This window comes from Saccopteryx leptura, chromosome 2 (genome assembly GCF_036850995.1).
Source record: "Saccopteryx leptura isolate mSacLep1 chromosome 2, mSacLep1_pri_phased_curated, whole genome shotgun sequence".
NCBI lineage: Eukaryota > Metazoa > Chordata > Mammalia > Chiroptera > Emballonuridae > Saccopteryx > Saccopteryx leptura.
Genome location: NC_089504.1, coordinates 314,659,172 through 314,678,747, shown reverse-complemented (window position 1 = coordinate 314,678,747; position 19,576 = coordinate 314,659,172). Strand labels below are relative to the sequence as shown.

The following is a 19,576-nucleotide window of genomic DNA, read 5'->3' as shown; positions in this document are numbered from 1 at the left end:
TGCTTACTTCTGACGTAATTCCTGTGGACCTATCAATTCTTATGTGGACCTATACATTATTTTATTTTTATTTTTTTGGTATTTTTCTGAAGCCAGAAACGGGGAGAGACAGACTCCCGCATGCGCCCGACCAGGATCCACCTGGCACGCCCACCAGGGGGCGACGCCCCTCCGGGGCATAGCTCTGCCGGGACCAGAGCCACTCTAGCGCCTGGGGCAGAGGCCAAGGAGCCATCCCCAGCACCCGGGCCATCTTGGTTCCAATGGAGCCTCGGCTGCTGGAGGGGAAGAGAGACAGGAAGGAGGGGGAGGGGTGGAGAAGCAGATGGGCGTTTCTCCTGTGTGCCCTGGCCAGAAATCGAACCCGGGACTTATGCACGCCAGGCCGACGCTCTAAACTGAGCCAACCGGCCAGGGCTAGATTATTATTTTTAAAGATTGAGGGGGAACAGTAAAGCAAAGTCTTTCAAACATTTGGGGAGGGAGGAGGTATGATGTCGCTACAGGTATTTGAAGTCCTGCTTACTGGTGCCATTCACTAGCCTCCCAATCCTGTGCTTTCTGGGCATACAGTGTAGTTGCTGGGAATTCTTAGGCTGATGAGATGTAAGCAGAAGTGACACTTCCAGGTGGGAGTTTTAAGAGCCAGTTGGGCCTGACCAGGCGGTGGTGCAGTGGATAGAGCGTCGGACTGGGATGCAGAGGACCTAGGTTCGAGACCCTGAGGTCACCAGCTTGGACCCAAGGTTGCTGACTTGAGCAAGGGGTTACTCGGTCTGCTGTAGCCCCACTGTCAAGGCATGTATGAGAAAGCAATCAATGAATAACTAAGGTGTTACAACGAAAAACTGATGATTGATGCTTCTCATCTCTTTTCGTTCCTGTCTCTCTGTCCCTATCTATCCTTCTCTCTGACTCTGTCTCTGAAAGAAAGGAAAAAAAGAGCCAGTCGGTTCTCCACATACCCGTGGCAGTTGACCCTTTCTGAGAAGGCAGCTGCCCCTCAGCTGGGGGGCTGTGCCAGGAGAGGTGGGACAGGACACTTACCCAACCCGAGTGAGCGCAAAGTAAAGCTCTGAGTGGAAAGCCAGAGATTGTGAATCTTGTCATAGCAGTAACAGCCTATTTTGTGTTGAAAGCTGTTGAAAGAACTTGTCTAACAATTTAAAGTCAGTGCTTTTAGGCACCTGTATTCAAGATAATCAACTGAATGGTAAATTGTAAGGCGTTTGAGTGAATCATATTGAGCAAACTTCTGTGGGTTTGGAATCACAGTGCCTAGTTTTTAAACAGTAAATCCTTCGTAAGTTCTATCTGAAGTGATTACCACAGTGACTGTCTCCATGGTGTCTGTTTTATCGCTTTTCACAGTGTCTAGGACCGACTTCATAAACATTTTATTACATTTTAGACAAAAGATAGTGCTTTGTAGTAAATGAGTTTAACAAGGTGCTTATCCTTTGTGTCGAATGACAGGAAGAGGTCTTTTGCTGATCACAGAGAACCCCCAGACTGCCCAGGTCTCTTGCTGCCTTATCAGTGTCGAGAACAAAGAAAGCAGCTTTAAGGTCCAACTGATGGGCTTCGTATTCTCCATCAGAATCTTGTTCCCCATAGTAAATAATTAGAAACTGATGTCCTCCCGTCTTTGTTAACAGTGAACATAGTCCAAAATGTAAAAAACTTGAGTCAGTATGGAAAAGATTTGTTTTAGGGGAGACTCATTTCTGATAATAAATTTGCTCTCTGGAAAAAGGGCTTGTTCTTATGTTCTAACTCACTTCCTTCCCGGCCCTTGCCGTTTGTTTGAAACTATTAGTGGATAATGTTCTTAGTAAGATGAAGGGAACCGTTTGCTGCACAAATATTTGAGTCCTGTGCTGGACTGGAGGAGCTCTGAGCCCAGGTGGGACAGAAACGGTGCTTCAAAGCAGTCCATGGGAGCCCTCCATTTTCCAGGCTTCTTTGCACTTAAGTTGGCGCCATGTGACTTAGACCCCATGCTGATGCCTCCTTTGTCCCTTCTGCCCACTGAGATGTTGGGAAACACATTAAATCAGCAGTTACAAGGTGAAAGATCTAGTATGGCTTTATAATAACTACTGTTTATTGAGTGCATACAATGGAGCCTGTCCACAGTACTTCATTCGTCCCAGCAAACCTGAAGCAACTTCTGTATGTTAGTCACAGTGCTAGGATGCAAAGCTAGTACCAACCTAGTACTTGTTCTCAAGTTTTGTTTTCAGAGAAACAGGCAGGCAGGCAAAGATACGAGAAGAATCAACTTGTAGTTGAGGCACTTACATAGTTCATTGATTACTTCTCATAGGGGCTCAGGCCAAGCCAGCAACACCCCCTTGCTCAAGCCAGAGACCTTGTGCTGCAAGTCAGCGACCATGGGATCATGTAAATGATCCTGCGCTCAAGCCAGATAAACCTGCATTCAATTTGGTGATCTCGGAGTTTTGAACCTGGGTCCTCAGCATCCCAGATTGACGCTGTATCCACTGCACCACCACTGGTCAGGCCTAACGGTTTGAGTTACAGTCTAATGGAGGAGCTCAAGGGAGATGCATAAATAGCTTTTATGATGGTGTCATTAGAGTGAGAGTGGGGTGTCCGAGAGAAGGTATGATCAGAGACTAGAACTGAAAAAAGATTAACTCCTAAGACGGGAATGTACATACTTGACACTGGCAAACAAAATATGGAGACATTGCAATCTTTTTTATTCTTCCAAACTGTCCCTTTTGTAACTTACTGTCATATAACTCGTTACCTTATGTACAACTTTGGGGATGTGAGGACACCACCAGCATTCAGTTAACACGCACCTTCTGAGACCACAGCTACAAAGGGGAGCCTGCCTGAGCTAGCCTCACGTTCCTGGGACGAGACTGTCAGCGTCCGAAGCGCCTGTGCCCCTTTGGGGCAGAGCTTTGCGTGCCCTACTCCAGTGAGGCCCTAGGGTTCCCATCACAGCCCTAGCATTCCAACAGAAGGCCAGGCCAGTTAATCACGGCTGCCTGGTGTTCGGTGACCTTGTTCTCACATGTCTAAGTTAGTAGGACTCTTTGAATTCCAGATAATTCCCAGAGTGCATAATTCTAGAAGCTGATAAGGTTTAGAGAACATTGGTTGAGATTGATGGAGAGAGAAATGATGGGAGAATTGTGAGCCATTCATCTCACACTGTGGCCTCTGTCTTCAAGGACTCTATAGCCACATGTGGCTAGTGATTTCTGTTTTCTGCCGGTCTCAGCCTATGCCTGGCAGCACTCATCTGGGCCCAAGGAGAACTCTCACAGACATTTCTCCTTTTGGGGCCAACATTGTGGCTAGATAGTCCTTTGTGGTTCTTATTATGACTGCAAGACGCACTTCAGTGACAACCATTGGGGAACTCTGAAAAACCATGTTGTATTATTACTAACAGGTTCTAGAGGGTACATGGTGCACCGAGGGCCACACTATAAGGTCAATATTGGTTTGCTCTTCACTTATGAGCCAATGTAATGTCAATTCAGAAATGCCTCCTGACCCAGCAGCTAATTTGATATTTTAGAAATTGTAGACACCTCCCCCATCTTAGGAGGGTGGTCTCATTAGCCCCAGGAGAATAAAGTGAAATTCAACACCATCTCCATCATGTGACTCCTGACCATTTGGCAAGAGGTATTTATGGTCTTTGTGTCAAAAGGTTTTGCTCCCTGGACTAAAGCCCTGAGGTGTGAATGTCAGGAAGCAAATATTAACAGCGTTGCAGGCTTGTTCCCACTACTCCCTTTCCCGAACTGTTTCTGTTTGTTTTTTGTTTTGTTTTTTTACAGAGACAGAGAGTCAGAGAGAGGGATAGACAGGGACAGACAGACAGGAACGGAGAGAGATGAGAAGCATCAATCATTACTTTTTTGTTGCAACACCTTAGTTCATTGATTGCTTTCTCATATGTGCCTTGACCCACGGGCCTTCAGCAGACCATATAACCCCTTGCTCGAGCCAATGACCTTGGGTCCAAGCTGGTGAGCTTTTGTTCAAACCAGATGAGCTCGTGCTCAAGCTGGCGACCTTGGGGTCTTGAACCTGGGTCCTCGGCATCCCAGTCCAATGCTCTATCCACTGAGCAACCGCCTGGTCAGGCTCCCAAACTGTTTTAAACTGTCCCAGAATGTTCCAAATCTCCTCTCCTGTCTCTTGATAGTCCTTTTTCCTTCCATACCCTCTTCAAGTGATAAAAATTCAGTAGAAGCACAGTTGGAGGTTTGGGGAGACAGGAAAGGGAAAGATGGAAAGAGCAGACCTTGTCCTGCTACCCAGGTGCCTTTAAGTCCAAGGCATAATCGAGAAGGACAGTAGTGTACCCTATCCTCAGTCAACCCCTGGCCACTGGTCTGAATCGAGGATTGAGGATTAGTGGCAGGTCTACACCGGGGTCTGAAATGCTACTCATCAGACGCTGGAAGATCTGGCTACCTTTGGTTTTAGGCACAGCCTCTGGTGGGTGCTGTTGGCCTCGTGAACATGTTCAGCAAGTACAGTGGGTCTTTTGACTCGGCCCCTGGGGCACAAGAACCGGACTGGAGTCCAGGGGCAGGTGGCTCAGGGCACCATCCCCATACAGGTGCAGGCTGTTACGGGCGATCAGCTCCCTGGCCATGAGCACAAACACTTCGTCTATGTTCTTGGATTCCTTGGCTGATGTCTCCAAAACGGCCAGGAGGCCGTATTTCTCAGCCAGGGTGCAGGCATCCTCGAACAGAACGTGCCGCTTTTCCCACAGGTCACATTTGTTTCCTGGGAGGCAGAGAGAAGCAAATACCACATTGAGTAACTTAACACAACTTAAAAAAAAACAATCCCAAAACTAAAAAGAAACTTAGTTTAGCAATATGTTCACATGCATTCATTCACACATAGTAGTTGAGCACACATTGACTGAAAAGAAAACCACAGATGGTTGGGAACAGAGCCACTATCTTAATTCACTGTTCTTAAGATCTTTAAGATCTGCAGGGAATGGGCCAGAAGTGTGTGTTTTATTGGCTGGGACAGGTGGAGCTTCTGTATTCTTGGGAGGGGCTGTCACTGCTTCTAAGTGTGACAGGGTCAGAGGGTGCCCGAGTGGCTCTCTCAGGCTTCTCTTTCCTCCCTTCAGGTCCTGTCCCCATCTCCCCTAACCCCCAGCTACAGAGCTGTGGACTCTGTGAGGCAGAACTGGGTCTAGCTAAGCTAAGATTTGTGATCAGGATTTCTTGGGTTGAAGCTGTGGAAAGACTTACTTTCTTTGTTATATTTTGCATCTAACAAAATCTATAGACTTGACATTCAATGGATCTTTTTTTTTTTAGAGATTTTTAAAATTCATTTATTTATTTGAGCCAAACTGATGCTCTATGCTGGGGAGCATGATCTCCAGTGCTCCTCAATAAGTCTTTTTTTTTTTCCAGAGACAGTGAGAGAGAGTCAGAGAGAGGGATAGACAGGCAGACAGGAACGGAGAGATGAGAAGCATCAATCATTAGTTTTTTGTTGCGCGTTGCAACACCTTAGTTGTTAATTGATTGCTTTCTCATATGTGCCTTGACTGCGGGCCTTCAGCAGACCGAGTAACCCCTTGCTTGAGCCAGCAACCTTGGGCTCAAGCTGGTGAGCTTTTGCTCAAACCAGATGAGCCCATGCTCAAGATGGCGACCTCGGGGTCTCGAGCCTGGGTCTTCCGCATCCCAGTCCAACGCTCTATCCACTGCGCCACCGCCTGGTCAGGCTCCTCAATAAGTCTTGATGAATGTGCATGCAGGTGCTTGACTACCCACACGGAGGAGGTGGCCACAAGCCACTGAACGTCGACAGCACTAGAGGCTGGACGAGGAAAGGAGTGATTCCCCCTTTGAGCCTGTAGAGGGCGCACGGTCCTGCTGGCAGCTTGCTCTCAGCCCAGAGATACTGATTTCAGATTTCTGGTCTGGAACGGATTGCAAACACATTTCTGTTGTTTTTCAGGCACCCAGTTTATGGTAATTTAACATAGAAACCACAGGAACCTAACTCAGGTATGTACCTTCAAGAAAACCATATGCCTTTTTATAGCTGGAGAGGTTTAAGCTCAGGGCACAGCTCTGCCTCTTAGAAGAAAGGTGAGAGAGCCCCTTGGTGGGGGCAGGGATATTCAGAGTAGGAATCCCTGAGCCAGGAGTCTAGGCAACCCCTCACCCTGATCTGTGGCTTCTGGGCTGGGTCACACTCACTGGTTCTGACTTTTATTACCTGCTCTTCCCACCTGTCCCAGTGCCACACCAGCTTAACGGCTTTGGCTCTCCCTGCCCTACCTCCCAATAGCTGGTGGCTGCACACCTCAGAATAAGCCAGGACACCTGCAATCTGAGTCCCTGCTTACTGTGTGTTCTCTGTGGGCACCAGAGATGCTTGGCCCCGGCCCCTAAGGAAGGGCTTCTCTGTGTTGTTTGGGAGGCAAGAGTCACACAGATATTTAAAAAGCTATACAAGAATGGAACTGTCCGGCCCTGGCCGGTTGGCTCAGCGGTAGAGCGTCAGCCTAGCATGCGGACGACCCGGGTTCGATTCCGGCCAGGGCACACAGGAGAAGCGCCCATTTGCTTCTCCACCCCTCCACCGGGCTTTCCTCTCTGTCTCTCTCTTCCCCTCCCGCAGCCAAGGCTCCATTGGAGCAAAGATGGCCCGGGCGCTGGGGATGGCTCTGTGGCCTCTGCCTCAGGCGCTAGAGTGGCTCTGGTCGCAACATGGCGACGCCCAGGATGGGCAGAGCATCGTCCCCTGGTGGGCAGAGCATCGCCCCGTGGTGGGCAAAGCGTCGCCCCATGGTGGGTGTGCCGAGTGGTTCCCGGTCGGGCACATGCGGGATTCTGTCTGACTGTCTCTCTCTGTTTCCAGCTTCAGAAAAATGAAAAAAATACAAAAAAAAAAAAAAAAAAAAAGTTGGCTCCTGAACTCTTCCTCTGATGGAATGTCTGAAGAGTTCAGAGGTCAGGCACAGAGCAGAGGGATACAAAAGATAAGAGGCCAGCCATGCTCGAGAGGCTGGAGGAGCCTTGTTAATCGTGCTCAGGAATTTGTGTGTTATCTGGAGGGCCATGGGGGACCAGCGAGGATTTTAAACACAGGGACATTACCGAGGAGCTGGTCTCTGTGAATGGCTGGAGGAAGAGGACAGTAGAAATCCATGCACAGCCATGTTTTTGCCATTGGTGTGGAGGGGGAGTGGCTGCCAGGGGCCAGGGTCAACTTGTGAGAGAGGAGGGAGGAGAAGGCACCTCTGTTGGCAAAACTGAAACCACAGAGAAATAGCAGGAACGTTAACACTTTCATGAATGTCAGTCTGCTAGGACTGCTCCCGTTTCAGGCCATGAGTTCACTTTGCCATTGAACTTGCTGTTAGTTTTGATGTCAGTGTGTCCATCACATTCATCTGAGTGGGCCCCTCAGGGATGTGGAGCTCTCTGACTCTGTGAACCTTAGCCTGCAGAGCACTTCCTGTGTGGTCTGCTCAGATGTGTGCAGCAAGACAGCCGGGCACCTGCGTAAGACAGGTCTGGGCCCCATTGCAGGTCTTCTGGATGAGAAACTACATTGGAGCCCTGAGGTTTGTGTTCTTAGCTACTTCACACCACCCTCCCTCTCATTTTCAAGTGACTGTGATGGGAATCTCTGGGCCAGATACTTTCTGAGGTCCTGTCCACCATTTGCACTTTTATGATTTCATGGTCCCCTGCCACCAGAAAACACACAATGCTGAGCATGGGCAGAGGGAACCGGGAAAGCCAGTTAAACCCTTTGAAAACACCATACCGATCAGCATAATGACCAAGTTCGCAGCGCCGTATTTTTCTATCTCGTGAATCCAGTGAGGAACGGACTCGAAGGTGGACCGCCGGGTGAGGTCGTAGGCGATGATGGCCGCATGGGCGCTGCGGTAGTAGCTCTGGGTGATGGTCCGGAAGCGCTCCTGGCCTGCGGTGTCCCACACTTGCATCTGCAGAGGGGCAAGAAAGGGGATGGCATCAGGAGTTCCCATGCCTGACAGGGACTTGCTCACCTAAGTCATCGGCTAAATAGAGGTGCCTGGGGCTCACTTCTAGATACCCACACTCAGGGCGTCGGGGCTGGGGCCCATGTATCTATTTTTTTCAGTTGCTCCCCAGGGTAACTTGGATGGGTTTTCAGGTTGGGAGCATCCAGCTCAGGGATGCTTCAGTAGGAGAGGGGGGTCCAAGGTCCTGGGGTCTGGTATTCTTTTCCCTTTTCACCTCAAACATCCCTTAGTTCAGCCTGACCTGTGGTGGCAGAGTGGATAAAGCGTCAACCTGGAACCCTGAGGTTGCCGGTTTGAAACCCTGGGCTTGCCCGGTCAAGGCACATATGGGAGTTGATGCTTTCTGCTCCCCCCCCTTCTCTCTCTCTCTCTCTCTCCCCCCCCCTCTGTAAAATGAGTAAATAAAATTAAAAAAAAAAAGAAAGAAAGAAAAAAAAACATCCCTTAGTTCAGAAGTTGGAGTCTATCCCTTGAGCCTGCCCATTGGTATTAACACCGAAAAAGGAGATAGTGTTGGCTGAATGGTTTTAATTTTTTTTTGTTTGTTTGTATTTTTCTGAAGCTGGAAACAGGGAGGCAGTCAGACAGACTCCCGCATGCACCTGACCGGGATCCACCCGGCATGCCCAACAGGGGGCGATGCTCTGCTCATCTGTGGCGTTGCTCTGTTGCGACCAGAGCCACTCTAGCGCCTGAGGCAAAGGCCACAGAGCCATCCCCAGTGCCCAGGCCATCTTTGCTCCAATGGAGCCTCAGCTGCGGGAGGGGAAGAGAGAGACAGAGAGGAAGGAGAGGGGGAGGGGTGGAGAAGCAGATGGGCACTTCTCCTGTGTGCCCTGGCCGGGAATCGAACCCAGGACTTCCGCACGCCAGGCTGACGCTCTACCACTGAGCCAACCGGCCAGGGCTGAATGGTTTTAATTTTAAAGAGCCACTCTGCCATTTATGTTCAGGAGTGTCTTCATAACATAACCATCCAAACTGCCATCCTGAGCAATGACACCAATTTATGCATCCTCCAACAGTGTCTGATGGTACCTGTTCTGCATATACTTACATTATTGACAAAGTTTAATTTTTTTTAATTTATTTTTTTACAGAGACAGAGAGAGAATCAGAGAGAGGGATAGACAGACAGGAACAGAGAGAGATGAGAAGCATCAATCATTAGTTTTTCGGCCCTGGTCGGTTGGCTCAGTGGTAGAGCGTCGGCCCGGTGTGCAGAAGTCCCGGGTTCGATTCCCAGCCAGGGCACACAGGAGAAGCGCCCATCTGCTTCTCCACCCCTCCCCCTCTCTTTCCTCTCTCTTTCTTCCCCTCCCACAGCGAGGCTCCATTGGAGCAAGGATGGCCCGGGTGCTGGGGATGGCTCCTTGGCCTCTGCCCCAGGAGCTAGAGTGGCTCTTGTTGCAACAGAGCAACGCCCCGGAGGGGCAGAGCGTCGCCCCCTGGTGGGCGTGCCGGGTGGATCCCGGTCGGGCGCATGCGGGAGTCTGTCTGTCTCTCCCCGTTTCCAGCTTCAGAAAAATACAAAAAAAAAAAAAAAAAAATCATTAGTTTTTCATTGCGCGTTGCAACACCTTAGTTGTTCATTGATTGCATTCTCATATGTGCCTTGACTGCAGGCCTTCAGCAGACTGAGTAACCCCTTGCTGGAGCCAGCGACCTTGGGTTCAAGTTGGTGGGCTTTTGCTCAAACCAGATGAGCCCGCGCTCAAGTTGGCGACCTCGGGGTCTTGAACCTGAGTCCTCTGCATCCCAGTCCAATGCTCTATCCACTGCGCCACCGCCTGGTCAGGCGACAAAGTTTAATTTTTAAAGAAAGTTTGCAAACATATACAAAATTAGAGAGAAGAAAACAATGAACTAGAGAGAAGAGAATATACCCATCATCCCAGATTCAATAATTATTAAGATCATGCCGCCTGACCAGGCGGTGGCGCAGTGGATCGAGTGTCGGACTGGGATGCAGAGGACCCAGGTTCAAGACTCCGAGGTCGTCAGCTTGAGTGCAGGTTCATCTGGTTTGAGCAAAAGCTCACCAGCTTGGACCCAAGGTCACTGGCTCGAGCAAGGTGTTACTCGGTCTGCTGAAGGCCCACGGTCAAGGCACATATGAGAAAGCAATCAACGAACAACTAAGGTGTTGCAACGAAAAACTGATGATTGATGCTTCCCATCTCTCTCTGTTCCTGTCTGTCTGTCCCAGTATATCTCTCTGACTCTCTCTCAGTCCCTGTAAAAAAAAAAAATTATGCCACTCTTGTTATATCTAGTCTGTTCTGTTGATATTTTTCTTTAAGCAAGAGAGAGATAGACAGACAGACAGACAGGAAGGGAGAGAGATGAGAAGCATCTATTCTTTGTTGCGGCACCTTAGTTGTTCATTGATTGCTTTCTCACATGTGCCTTGACTGAAGGACTCTAGCCAAGCCAGTGACTCCTTGCTCAAGCCAATGACTTGGGCTTCAAGCCAGCAACCTTGGGCTTCAAGCTAGTGACCTTTGGACTCAAGCCAGCAACCATGGGGTCATGTCTATGATCCCATGCTCAAGCTGGTGAGCCTGCGCCCAAGCCGGTGACCTCAGGGTTTCAAACCTGGGTCTTCTGTGTCCCAGTCCCACACTCTATCCATTGTGCCACTGCCTGGTGAGGCTGTTCTGTTGATTTCTTTGAGGTTTTATTTTAAAGCAAATCCCAGACTTCATGTCATTTCATCCCTATACACGTGGATACACATTGCTATAAATGTGGACATTTTCTTTCGTAACCACAATGCCAATATCACTGCTAATAAATTTTTTGATAATTCCTTGGTATCATTTAATACCAAGCCCATATGAAAAATTTTCCAATTATGCTCTGGCCGGGTAGCCCAGTTTAGAGCATCGTCTTGACACACCAAGGTGTTGGGTTTGATTCCCAGTCAGGGCACATACAAAAGTCAACCAGTGAATGCATAAGTGAGCGAAACAGGAACAGAAAATGTTCCTGACTGTCTCCAAAATGCCTTTTTACTGCTGTTTTTTAAAATCAGGATCCCAAACAAGACCCATTTATTACATCTTTATCGACACTTGCATCTTTTCTAATCAAATGGGTAAAAGATAGTATCTCATTGTTAGTTTGTTATTTAATTATGAGTGAGGATGGATACCTTTACATCTTATAAAATTCGTGCAACTTTTTTTTTCAATCTGTGAATTGCATACTTTTTGTATTTGGTTGTTGAGCTTTTTCTTGGCTATTTATCACATTAAAGAAGTTAGCCCTTTGTCAAGTCCCATACATGCAAATATTTCTTTCCAATTTGTCACTCACTGTTTGACTTGGTTTATGGTGTTTTGGAATAGGTAGAAGTTTGAGCTTTATCTAGTTACACAGAAATATATAAATTTGGCCTTGAGACAGTTAGACTGAGCAATATTTTTCCCTTATGGTTTCTGGGTTTCTCATCTTACCGCAAAGCCCCATTTCCTCATTCTCCAAAGATAAAAGTAAATGCAACTATGTTTTTTTCCTGGTACTTTTATGATACCATGTTTTATATTTAAGTCTTCTTTGCCTCAGGCATGTGTTTGGGTGTTAAGGGCTCTGGCTGAAAGAGGGGGAGCAAACCCTGTGCCCCCTGACCTTCACTCTCTTGCCGTCGATCTCGAGGGAGCGTACAGTGAAGTCCACCCCGATTGTGTTATGCTGTGTCTCCGTGTAGACCCCGGACCTGAAGTGCTGCACCACGCACGTCTTCCCCACGTTGGTATCCCCGATGAGGATAATCTTGAACAAATAGTCAAAGTTCTCGTCTGCTGCCCTGGCTGAGCTGGAGAACTGCATGGCTCTTGCTACCTGGAATGGAGCGAGGCGGAAAGAAGGAATTCGGCGTCTCTTGAGCGAGCACCTACCAGGCACCAGGCACTGTTCTAGGCACTAGGAGTCCAGAACAGGACAAGACAGAGGGAGAGCATTGCTTTCATAGCATTAACATCCTCGTGGGAGAAGGACACTTCCAAGGCAGCTGCCCCTACAAGCTCACACCTACGTTAGGTGGGTTGATACTACTTTAGGGGTGTCCTTGGAATGAAGAGGTTCTACTGCCACCCTCTGCTGGGCCCACTACACAACTACACAGTCAACAGTCAGATAGTAGCATGGATGGAAATCCTAGTTATCAAGACCGGGTGCCCCATGCTCCATGCAGGCATCCCCAAACTACAGCCCACGGGCCGCATGAGGCCCCCTGAGGCCATTTATCCGGCCCCTCGCCGCACTTCTGGAAGGGGCACCTCTTTCATTGGTGGTCAGTGAGAGGAGCACTGTATGTGGTGGCCCTCCAACGGTCTGAGGGACAGTGAACTGGCCCTCTGTGTAAAAAGTTTGGGGACACAGCAGGAGTGTGGCAGAGAAGGTGCCCACTGGAGTGTCTTCTCTGCCAGTTTTCAGTTGGAGGACATGCCTAGCTGTAACCCTATCCCTGTTTTGCATGGAGAGAAGGACCCCAGTCAACCAGCAACAAGGACCACAAGGACCGACAAGATTTGACAGAGAAGACGGTTTAGGGAAGAGTGACATGGTCTTTTCCTTCCAGCTGGCACCTAATTTTTCTTCACCAGGAAATTAGGATTGTGAGAATATTCAAAGAGAAAACTGTGGTGAGGTGGTGAGAAAGTTTATGGTATGCTTTACCAGAAGCTGAAAAATAACTTAAAGTTTCTAAACGACAGGGTTTTCTAAACTAACTGATGATATCAGAGTTATTTGGGGAGATAATTAAAAATATACATTCCTGGAGCCTGTCCAAGATCTGCTAAAGATATTTCAAACCACAGCACACACACGCACATGCACACACTCTCCCCAAGTGATTCTGATGCCTCGCCAGGCTTGGGAGCTGTTGCTCAACACACACCTGAAATTTATTCTCACCTTCAGCACCTCTGATCAACTGCTCTTCTAGGCTTCAAGATCATTGATCATGAGGAACTCACTATCTCCCGCAAAAATCCATTTTGAGTGTGCAGCTCTAACTTACGTGGGCTGAAGTCTATCTCCTTGGGGTTCCAGTCGTTGGCCCTCAGGCTTGGCCAGGTCTGGGCAGATTCCGATTCCACATGACAGCCCGCCAGATATTTGGAGCGGCAGGCAAATATCCCCAAGCCCTCAACTGTTCCGCATTGTCGTTGTGTTGGGTCTCCTCATCTAATGCCTCATAAAAATACATGAAACCTCGCCCCAGTTGATGATTAAATTTGATGTGCTGCAAATTGCTCCTGCCCTACGCTACCTTTCTTCATTTCCCCCAGTTTTATTCTTTGGTTTTCTCTAAAGTCATAGAAAGGGACAAGTCTATATCATTACACAAATTTAAAATGCACAAAAATATCCAATTTGTAAAAGCCCCATACTTGTCCTGGACACCTCCAGGGTCACTTGTGGCTCATTGATCCAGCAGACAAGAGATACAGTCAAACCCCCTCTGACTTTTCAGATAAAGCCATTCTACTTCCAGTGTCTTATCACTATAACTTGAGTTGAAATCTTCCCTCCATGTTCTCCCACCCCCCACCCCCAGGAAGTCCTCAGGGTTTCCACAAAAGCCCCTTTAACTCAGCCTGTACGCCCTGCAACCCTCCATTCGGCATCCTGTAGCCTTCGCCTTCTAGGTTCACCTGTCGCTTACCTGTCTTGCTCTCTCACCTCTGCTAGCAGGTAAGGTTTTCTTTTTTTGTCCTTGTTTTCGTTTTCGGCCCTTGGGCCCCTTCTTCCTGCTGCCTCGCTGCGTGGTGGGAACTGTAGTTCTGCCAGGTTGGGCGGCCGGAGAAAGTGAAAGGAAAGTGAAGCTCTCCCACCGCCCCTGAGCCCGGAGCTGCTGCTGGGCACCAGCTCAGGTGAGGCGCTGGCCAGCGTTCACTGTGCAACAGTCTGCGAACCTAACCTTGCAAAGCCAGTTAACCGAGCCAATGCCCAGTAACCCACCCCGTCCCTTCTCTCTACTCTCCTCCTATGCAACCTCCTCCCCTTTCTCCTGATGTTCCTTGTTTACCTGGGGTGGGGTGGGGGCTCTAGTGAAGCAAACACAATTTACAGGATACCGATCTGGGTCTTGAGTCTAATTGCTTTGTAGATTTGAATTACTCTTCTTAGGGAGCCACTACGAGAAAGGAGGCGATCCAAAGAGAAGATTAAAAAGACGGAAAGATTAAAAAGACAGAAAGAACCTTGAATGTATTATATAAGGGAAGAAAGAGCCGGGAAACACTTCTGTTTCCTTCCGTCAAATACTCGACCACAGATCAGAGGATCAGAGATTAATTTCTAGGTCTGAGGAAACAGAGTTGATCAGTCCCCGATGCTGGCCGTAGATATATAAAGCCAAGGTGAATTTTCCATACACACACACACACACATAAATAATTTTTTTCCCCCTGCAGAGTCTAGAAGAGTCACTGGTTGTCAGGTTATAAGATGCGATTTTCTCCGCTATGGAGAATATAACATTTGGCCCTTAAGCCTCTGTAGGCACAGTATGCAAAACAGAAACATCCGATTGATAAAATATTTAGGTTGGTGTAGTGTTTTCAAACTGTGAAGCTGAGACCTATGAATGAGTCATGAAATCCGTTTCAGTGGGTTGCAACCACATTTTTATAGAAAAGATTAACAAAAAAAATTTCAGAATGTGCAGCAAGACACAGCATTGTTCTGTGAAACATTTGGGTCAGGTGTTGCCCTGCCTGTGTATCCTGGGGGTGATATAAAATGTGCTCCTTACTGTGGGCTGAGATCTAGAACGATTGAAGTGCTAAAATAGAGGACAATTTGGTCACTATCCAAGAACAATTTCTATGATTCCTTCAGATAACCTTGAAAATATCATTTATCTCACGCCAAATTCCGTGTATAGATCAAATTTCAGGAACTGCTCTTGAGTAAGGTGAACCCAATGCTGGCAGGTGGGCCAAGAAAACAGAAGACACTGCCAAATGCAGACTGCCACCTGGAGAGCCACAGGCATATATCTGCGACCTGGAAATGAAATGTAGGCCAAGATCCACCACAAACATGTGGGCGGGTGCAGGGACAGGAAATAGAACCCGTTAGATGTCAATGTCAGTGAGGTTACAGATCAAATGTTTTCTTCTGTTGAAGGGAAAAGTCAGCTGATTCAGACCCAGTACTTGGAGAACATCTAGAGTAGAAATTAAATGGTGAGCTGTCCAGATGGTTATATGGAAACCAAGGAGGGATTGTGCCCCACCCTACTCTGACCCCCTCCATCGACATGACAATAAGTGCAAAGCGCATAGCTTGAGCAATGGAGAAGAAGCACTCCAGGTGGTGGCCATCAGGGTATGTACTTGTTTTATATACATGCATATATATACATATATGTACATACACACATATTTCACAATATATACATTATAACGTTTTTTCGTTTTTGTTTTGTTTTCAGAGAGAGAGAGAGTCAGAGAGAGGAATAGATAGGGACAGACAGACAGGAACAGAGAGAGGTGAGAAGCATCAATCATTAGTTTTTCATTGCGCATTGCAACACCTTAGTTGTTCATTGATTGTTTTCTCATATGTGCCTTGACCGTGGGGCTATAGCAGACCGAGAAACCCCTTGCTCGAGCCAGTGACCTTGGCTAGTGAACTTTGCTCAAACCAGATGAGCCCGCACTCAAGCTGGCGACCTCGGGGTCTCGAACCTGGGTCCTCCACATCCCAGTCCAACGCTTTATCCACTGCGCCACCGCCTGGTCAGGCACATTTTACCGTTTTAAGTGTGCCATCCAATGATATTAACTATATTCATATTTTTGTGCAACCATTACCACTACCCATCTCCAAAACCTTTTCACTATCCCCAACTGAAACTCTCTATCCATTAAACCAGTGGTTTTCAAAGTGTACGCCAAGGCACACTAGTGCACCCTAGAAGATTTCCAGGTGCGTCCTATGGTATTCCAGAGAAATACGTGCCTGTTGGGGACCAAAAAACCAACAGGGTGTTTGGAGTCTAGATTTTTGAGGGGAATTGGCTGTAGGCTGACAGTCTGCCCAACCCCCCACCTCACTTGCCTGATTAGGTTGCAAAGGCTGTTAAGCTGTGGTGCTGGATTGTTTACACTACCCCATGTTCCCTGGAAAGACTGGAGGCAAGTTTCTTCTATCCTTTGTTTGGTGTAAAGTTAAGATGATATGTAAGGTGGGGGTTTTCTGCACTCAACACAATGAAGAGTAAAAAGAAAGGAATTCTTCAATGTATTGATGAGGAAATGAGAGTTTGCTTTTCAAATATATGCCCAAACATTGAAGAAATCGCTAGGGACATATCAAACTCATGTTTCTTATAAATACAAGAATGAAAAACCTTAACACATTCTCACCTGGACCTGCCAAATTTACTAAATCTTACTAAGAATGTATCTGCTTGACTAGGCGGTGGTGCAGTGGATAGAGCGTCGGACTGGGATGCTGAGGACCCAGGTTCGAGACCCTAAGGTTGCCAGCTTGAGCGCGGGCTCATCTGGTTTGAGCAAAAGCTCACCAGCTTGGACCCAAGGTCACTGGCTTGAGCAAGGGGTTACTTGGTCTACTGAAGGCTCACGGTCGAGGCACATATGAGAAAGCAATCAATGAACAACTAAGGTGTCGCAACAAAAATCTGATGATTGATGCTTCTCATCTCTCTCCGTTCCTGTCTATCTGTCCCTATCTCTCTCTCTCTCTGACTCTCTCTCTGTCTCTGTAAAAAAAAAAAAAAAGAATGTATCTATTTATAAAAAGATAACATTTTTTTGTCGTTTATTTTTTAACCCCTCTTTTATTATGAATTCTAAAAAGCATAACTCAAAAAATGTAACATAAAAATGTATTTATATGTCAGAATAAATTTAATTTTGTTGTATTTATTTCATTTAATTACCATAAAAGCATGCTTGGACTTTATATTTTTTTCTTTAATATTTGACTTAATTATTATAACATATTTCTCAGAAATTTGTATATAGTGCACCTACAATTATTGGTAGGATTTTATTTTATTTATTTATTTTTTTGTATTTTTCTGAAGTTGGAAACGGGGAGGCAGTCAGACAGACTCCTGCATGCGCCCGACCGGGATCCACCTGGCACGCCCACCAGGGGGCGATGCTCTGCCCATCTGGGGCATTGCTCTGTTGCAACCAGAGCCATCCTCAGCGCCCAGGCCAACTTTGCTCCAATGGAGCCTTGGCTGCGGGAGGGAAAGAGAGAGACAGAGAGGAAGGAGAGGGGGAAGGGTGGAGAAGCAGATGGGCGCTTCTTCTGTGAGCCCTGGCCAGGAATCAAACCCGGGCCTCCTGCACGCCAGGCCGACGCTCTACCACTGAGCCAACTGGCCAGGGCTTTTATTTATGTTTTTGGTCACAGAGACAGAGAGAGTCAGAGAGAGGGACAGACAGGAAGGAAGGGAGATGAGAAGCGTCAATTCTTCATTGCGGCACCTTAGTTGTTCATTGATAGCTTTCTCATATATGCCGTGACTGGGGGGCTACAGTAGACCGAGTGACCCCTTGCTCGAGCCAGCAAGATTGAGTCCAAGTTGGTGAGCTCTCTCTCTCTCTCTTTGTTTTTTTTTGTATTTTTCTGAAGCTGGAAACGGGGAGAGACAGTCAGACAGACTCCCGCATGTGCCCGACCAGGATCCACCCGGCATGCCCACCAGGGGGCGACGCTCTGCCCACCAGGGGGCGATGCTCTGCCCCTCCGGGGCGTAGCTCTGTCGCGACCAGAGCCACTCTAGCGCCTGGGGCAGAGGCCAAGGAGCCATTCCCAGCGCCTGGGACATCTTTGCTCCAATGGAGCCTCGCTGCGGGAGGGGAAGAGAGAGACAGAGAGGAAGGAGAGGGGGTGGGGTGGAGAAGCAGATGGGCACTTCTCCTGTGTGCCCTGGCCGGGAATTGAACCAGGGACTTCTGCATGCCAGGCCGACGCTCTACCACTGAGCCAACTGGCCAGGGCCAGTGAGCTCTTTTTTGCTCAAGCGAGATGAGCCTGCGCTCAAGCTGGCAACCTTGGGGGTCTCGAACCTGGGTCCTCTGCGTCCCAGTCCGGCGCTCTATCCACTGTGCCACCATCTGGTCAGGCTATTGGTAGGATTTTAAATGCACCCTGACTTCAAAAGTTTGAGCACCACTGCATTAAACAATAACTCCCATTTTCTCCTCCCCCAGTAATCACTATTCTACTTTTCATTCTTTATGGATTTGATTACATACTGCACATAAATGGAATCATACAATATTTGTTTTTGTGTGTGGCTTATTTCACTTCACATAATGTTTTCAAGATTCATTCATGTTGTAGGATGGATCAGAATTTCATTTCTTCTAAAGTCTGGGTAACATCCCACTATGTATTTTTTTAAATAAAAAGGAGACCTTGCCTGGCCTGTGGTGGAGCAGTGGATAGAGCACCGACCTGGATTACTGAGTTCACCACTTCAAAATCTTGGGCTTGCCCAGTCAAAGCACATAGGACAAGCAAGCAATGAACAACTAAAGTAAAGCAAGTATGAGTTGATACTTCTTGCTCCCTACCCCGTCTCCTCTCTGTAAAATCAATAAATAAAATCTTTAAAAAAAATAAACAGTCTGACCAGGAGGTGGCGCAGTGGATAGAGCATCGGACTGGGATGCAGAGGACCCAGGTTCGAGACCCCAAGGTCGCCAGCTTAAGCGCGGGCTCATCTGCTTTGAGCAAAAGCTCACCAGCTTGAACCCAAGGTCACTGGCTCCAGCAAGGGGTTATTCGGTCTGCTAAGGGCCCGCGGTCAAGGCACATATGAGAAATCAATCAATGAACAACTAAGGTGTTACAACGCGCAATGAAAAACTAATGATTGCTGCTTCTCATCTCTCTTCGTTCCTGTCTGTCTGTCCCTGTCTTTCCCTCTCTCTGACTCACTCTCTGTCTCTGTAAAAAAAAAAAAAAATAAATAAAAAAATAAATAAATAAATAAAAGTGAAATGTTTGGCTGATTTGTTGCTCGCCCTGAGATCACATTGCCCAGCTACACCCTTAGATGGCTGGAAATAGAACTGCTGCATTGTGTAAATCCTCCTCCTTCCCTTTTTTCTTTTAATTTTTTTTAATCTATTCATTTTCTAGAGAGTAGAGAGAGAGAGAGAGAGAAAGGTGGGAGGAGCAGGAAGCATTAATTCCCATGTGTGTCTTGACCAGACAAGTGCAGGGTTTCGAACCGGCGACCTCAGTGTTCCAGGTCCACACTTTCACTGCACCACCACAGGTCAGGCACTCTCCCTCCCTTTTTCAAGATTTCTTTCTGTGTGTTTTTCAAATCCAAGTATACCTTTATAATGGCTAAATAACCCGTGGCCATTCTCACAACTCAGGAACCTAACCTCCAGGACCTGGCAGTCATTTCTGAAATGCAAACCTCAGGGACACAGTGTCCCTAACTCTCAGTTCCTGTGTGAGGGTAGGAGCCTAACTTGTGGGCAC

General features: G+C 47.6%; 1 protein-coding gene and 1 long non-coding RNA gene across 4 annotated transcripts; one reads left to right on the top strand and one right to left on the bottom strand.

Annotated features, from left to right (window-relative positions):
• Nucleotides 1-2,375: 2,375 nt before the first annotated feature.
• On the bottom strand, nucleotides 2,376-14,370 carry RAB19 (RAB19, member RAS oncogene family). 3 transcript variants are annotated; one of them, XM_066362878.1, is made up of 6 exons: nucleotides 14,353-14,370; nucleotides 14,109-14,216; nucleotides 13,746-13,863; nucleotides 11,702-11,914; nucleotides 7,825-8,008; nucleotides 2,376-4,794 (listed from the first exon to the last, which is right to left on the bottom strand). In XM_066362878.1, exons 4-6 carry the CDS (start codon nucleotides 11,900-11,902, stop codon nucleotides 4,526-4,528), a joined length of 654 nt encoding a protein of 217 aa, XP_066218975.1. In that variant the 5' UTR covers nucleotides 11,903-11,914; nucleotides 13,746-13,863; nucleotides 14,109-14,216; nucleotides 14,353-14,370; the 3' UTR covers nucleotides 2,376-4,525. The 3 variants fall into 3 exon arrangements, with proteins under 3 accessions (XP_066218975.1, XP_066218976.1, XP_066218977.1); XM_066362879.1 differs by lacking the exons at nucleotides 14,109-14,216; nucleotides 14,353-14,370 and having other exon boundaries at nucleotides 13,763-14,056; XM_066362880.1 differs by lacking the exons at nucleotides 13,746-13,863; nucleotides 14,109-14,216; nucleotides 14,353-14,370 and adding an exon at nucleotides 13,098-13,279.
• LOC136391299 (uncharacterized) lies at nucleotides 13,685-18,632 on the top strand. The gene is made up of 4 exons (XR_010748838.1): nucleotides 13,685-13,774; nucleotides 14,970-15,104; nucleotides 15,215-15,415; nucleotides 18,488-18,632. It is a non-coding gene; the product is annotated as an uncharacterized lncRNA (long non-coding RNA).
• Nucleotides 18,633-19,576: the final 944 nt, after the last annotated feature.

What these genes read in the sequence shown, in the direction of transcription:
- RAB19 (XM_066362878.1), bottom strand. Translation starts at nt 11,902, where the DNA reads ATGCAGTTCTCCAGCTCAGCCAGGGCAGCAGACGAGAACTTTGACTAT. An exon ending in TCGACGGCAAGAGAGTGAAG is followed by an intron (nt 8,009 to 11,701) that starts GTCAGGGGGCAC and finishes GCCCCTCTGCAG; the next exon opens with ATGCAAGTGTGGGACACCGC. An exon ending in CTTGGTCATTATGCTGATCG is followed by an intron (nt 4,795 to 7,824) that starts GTATGGTGTTTT and finishes TCTGCCTCCCAG; the next exon opens with GAAACAAATGTGACCTGTGG.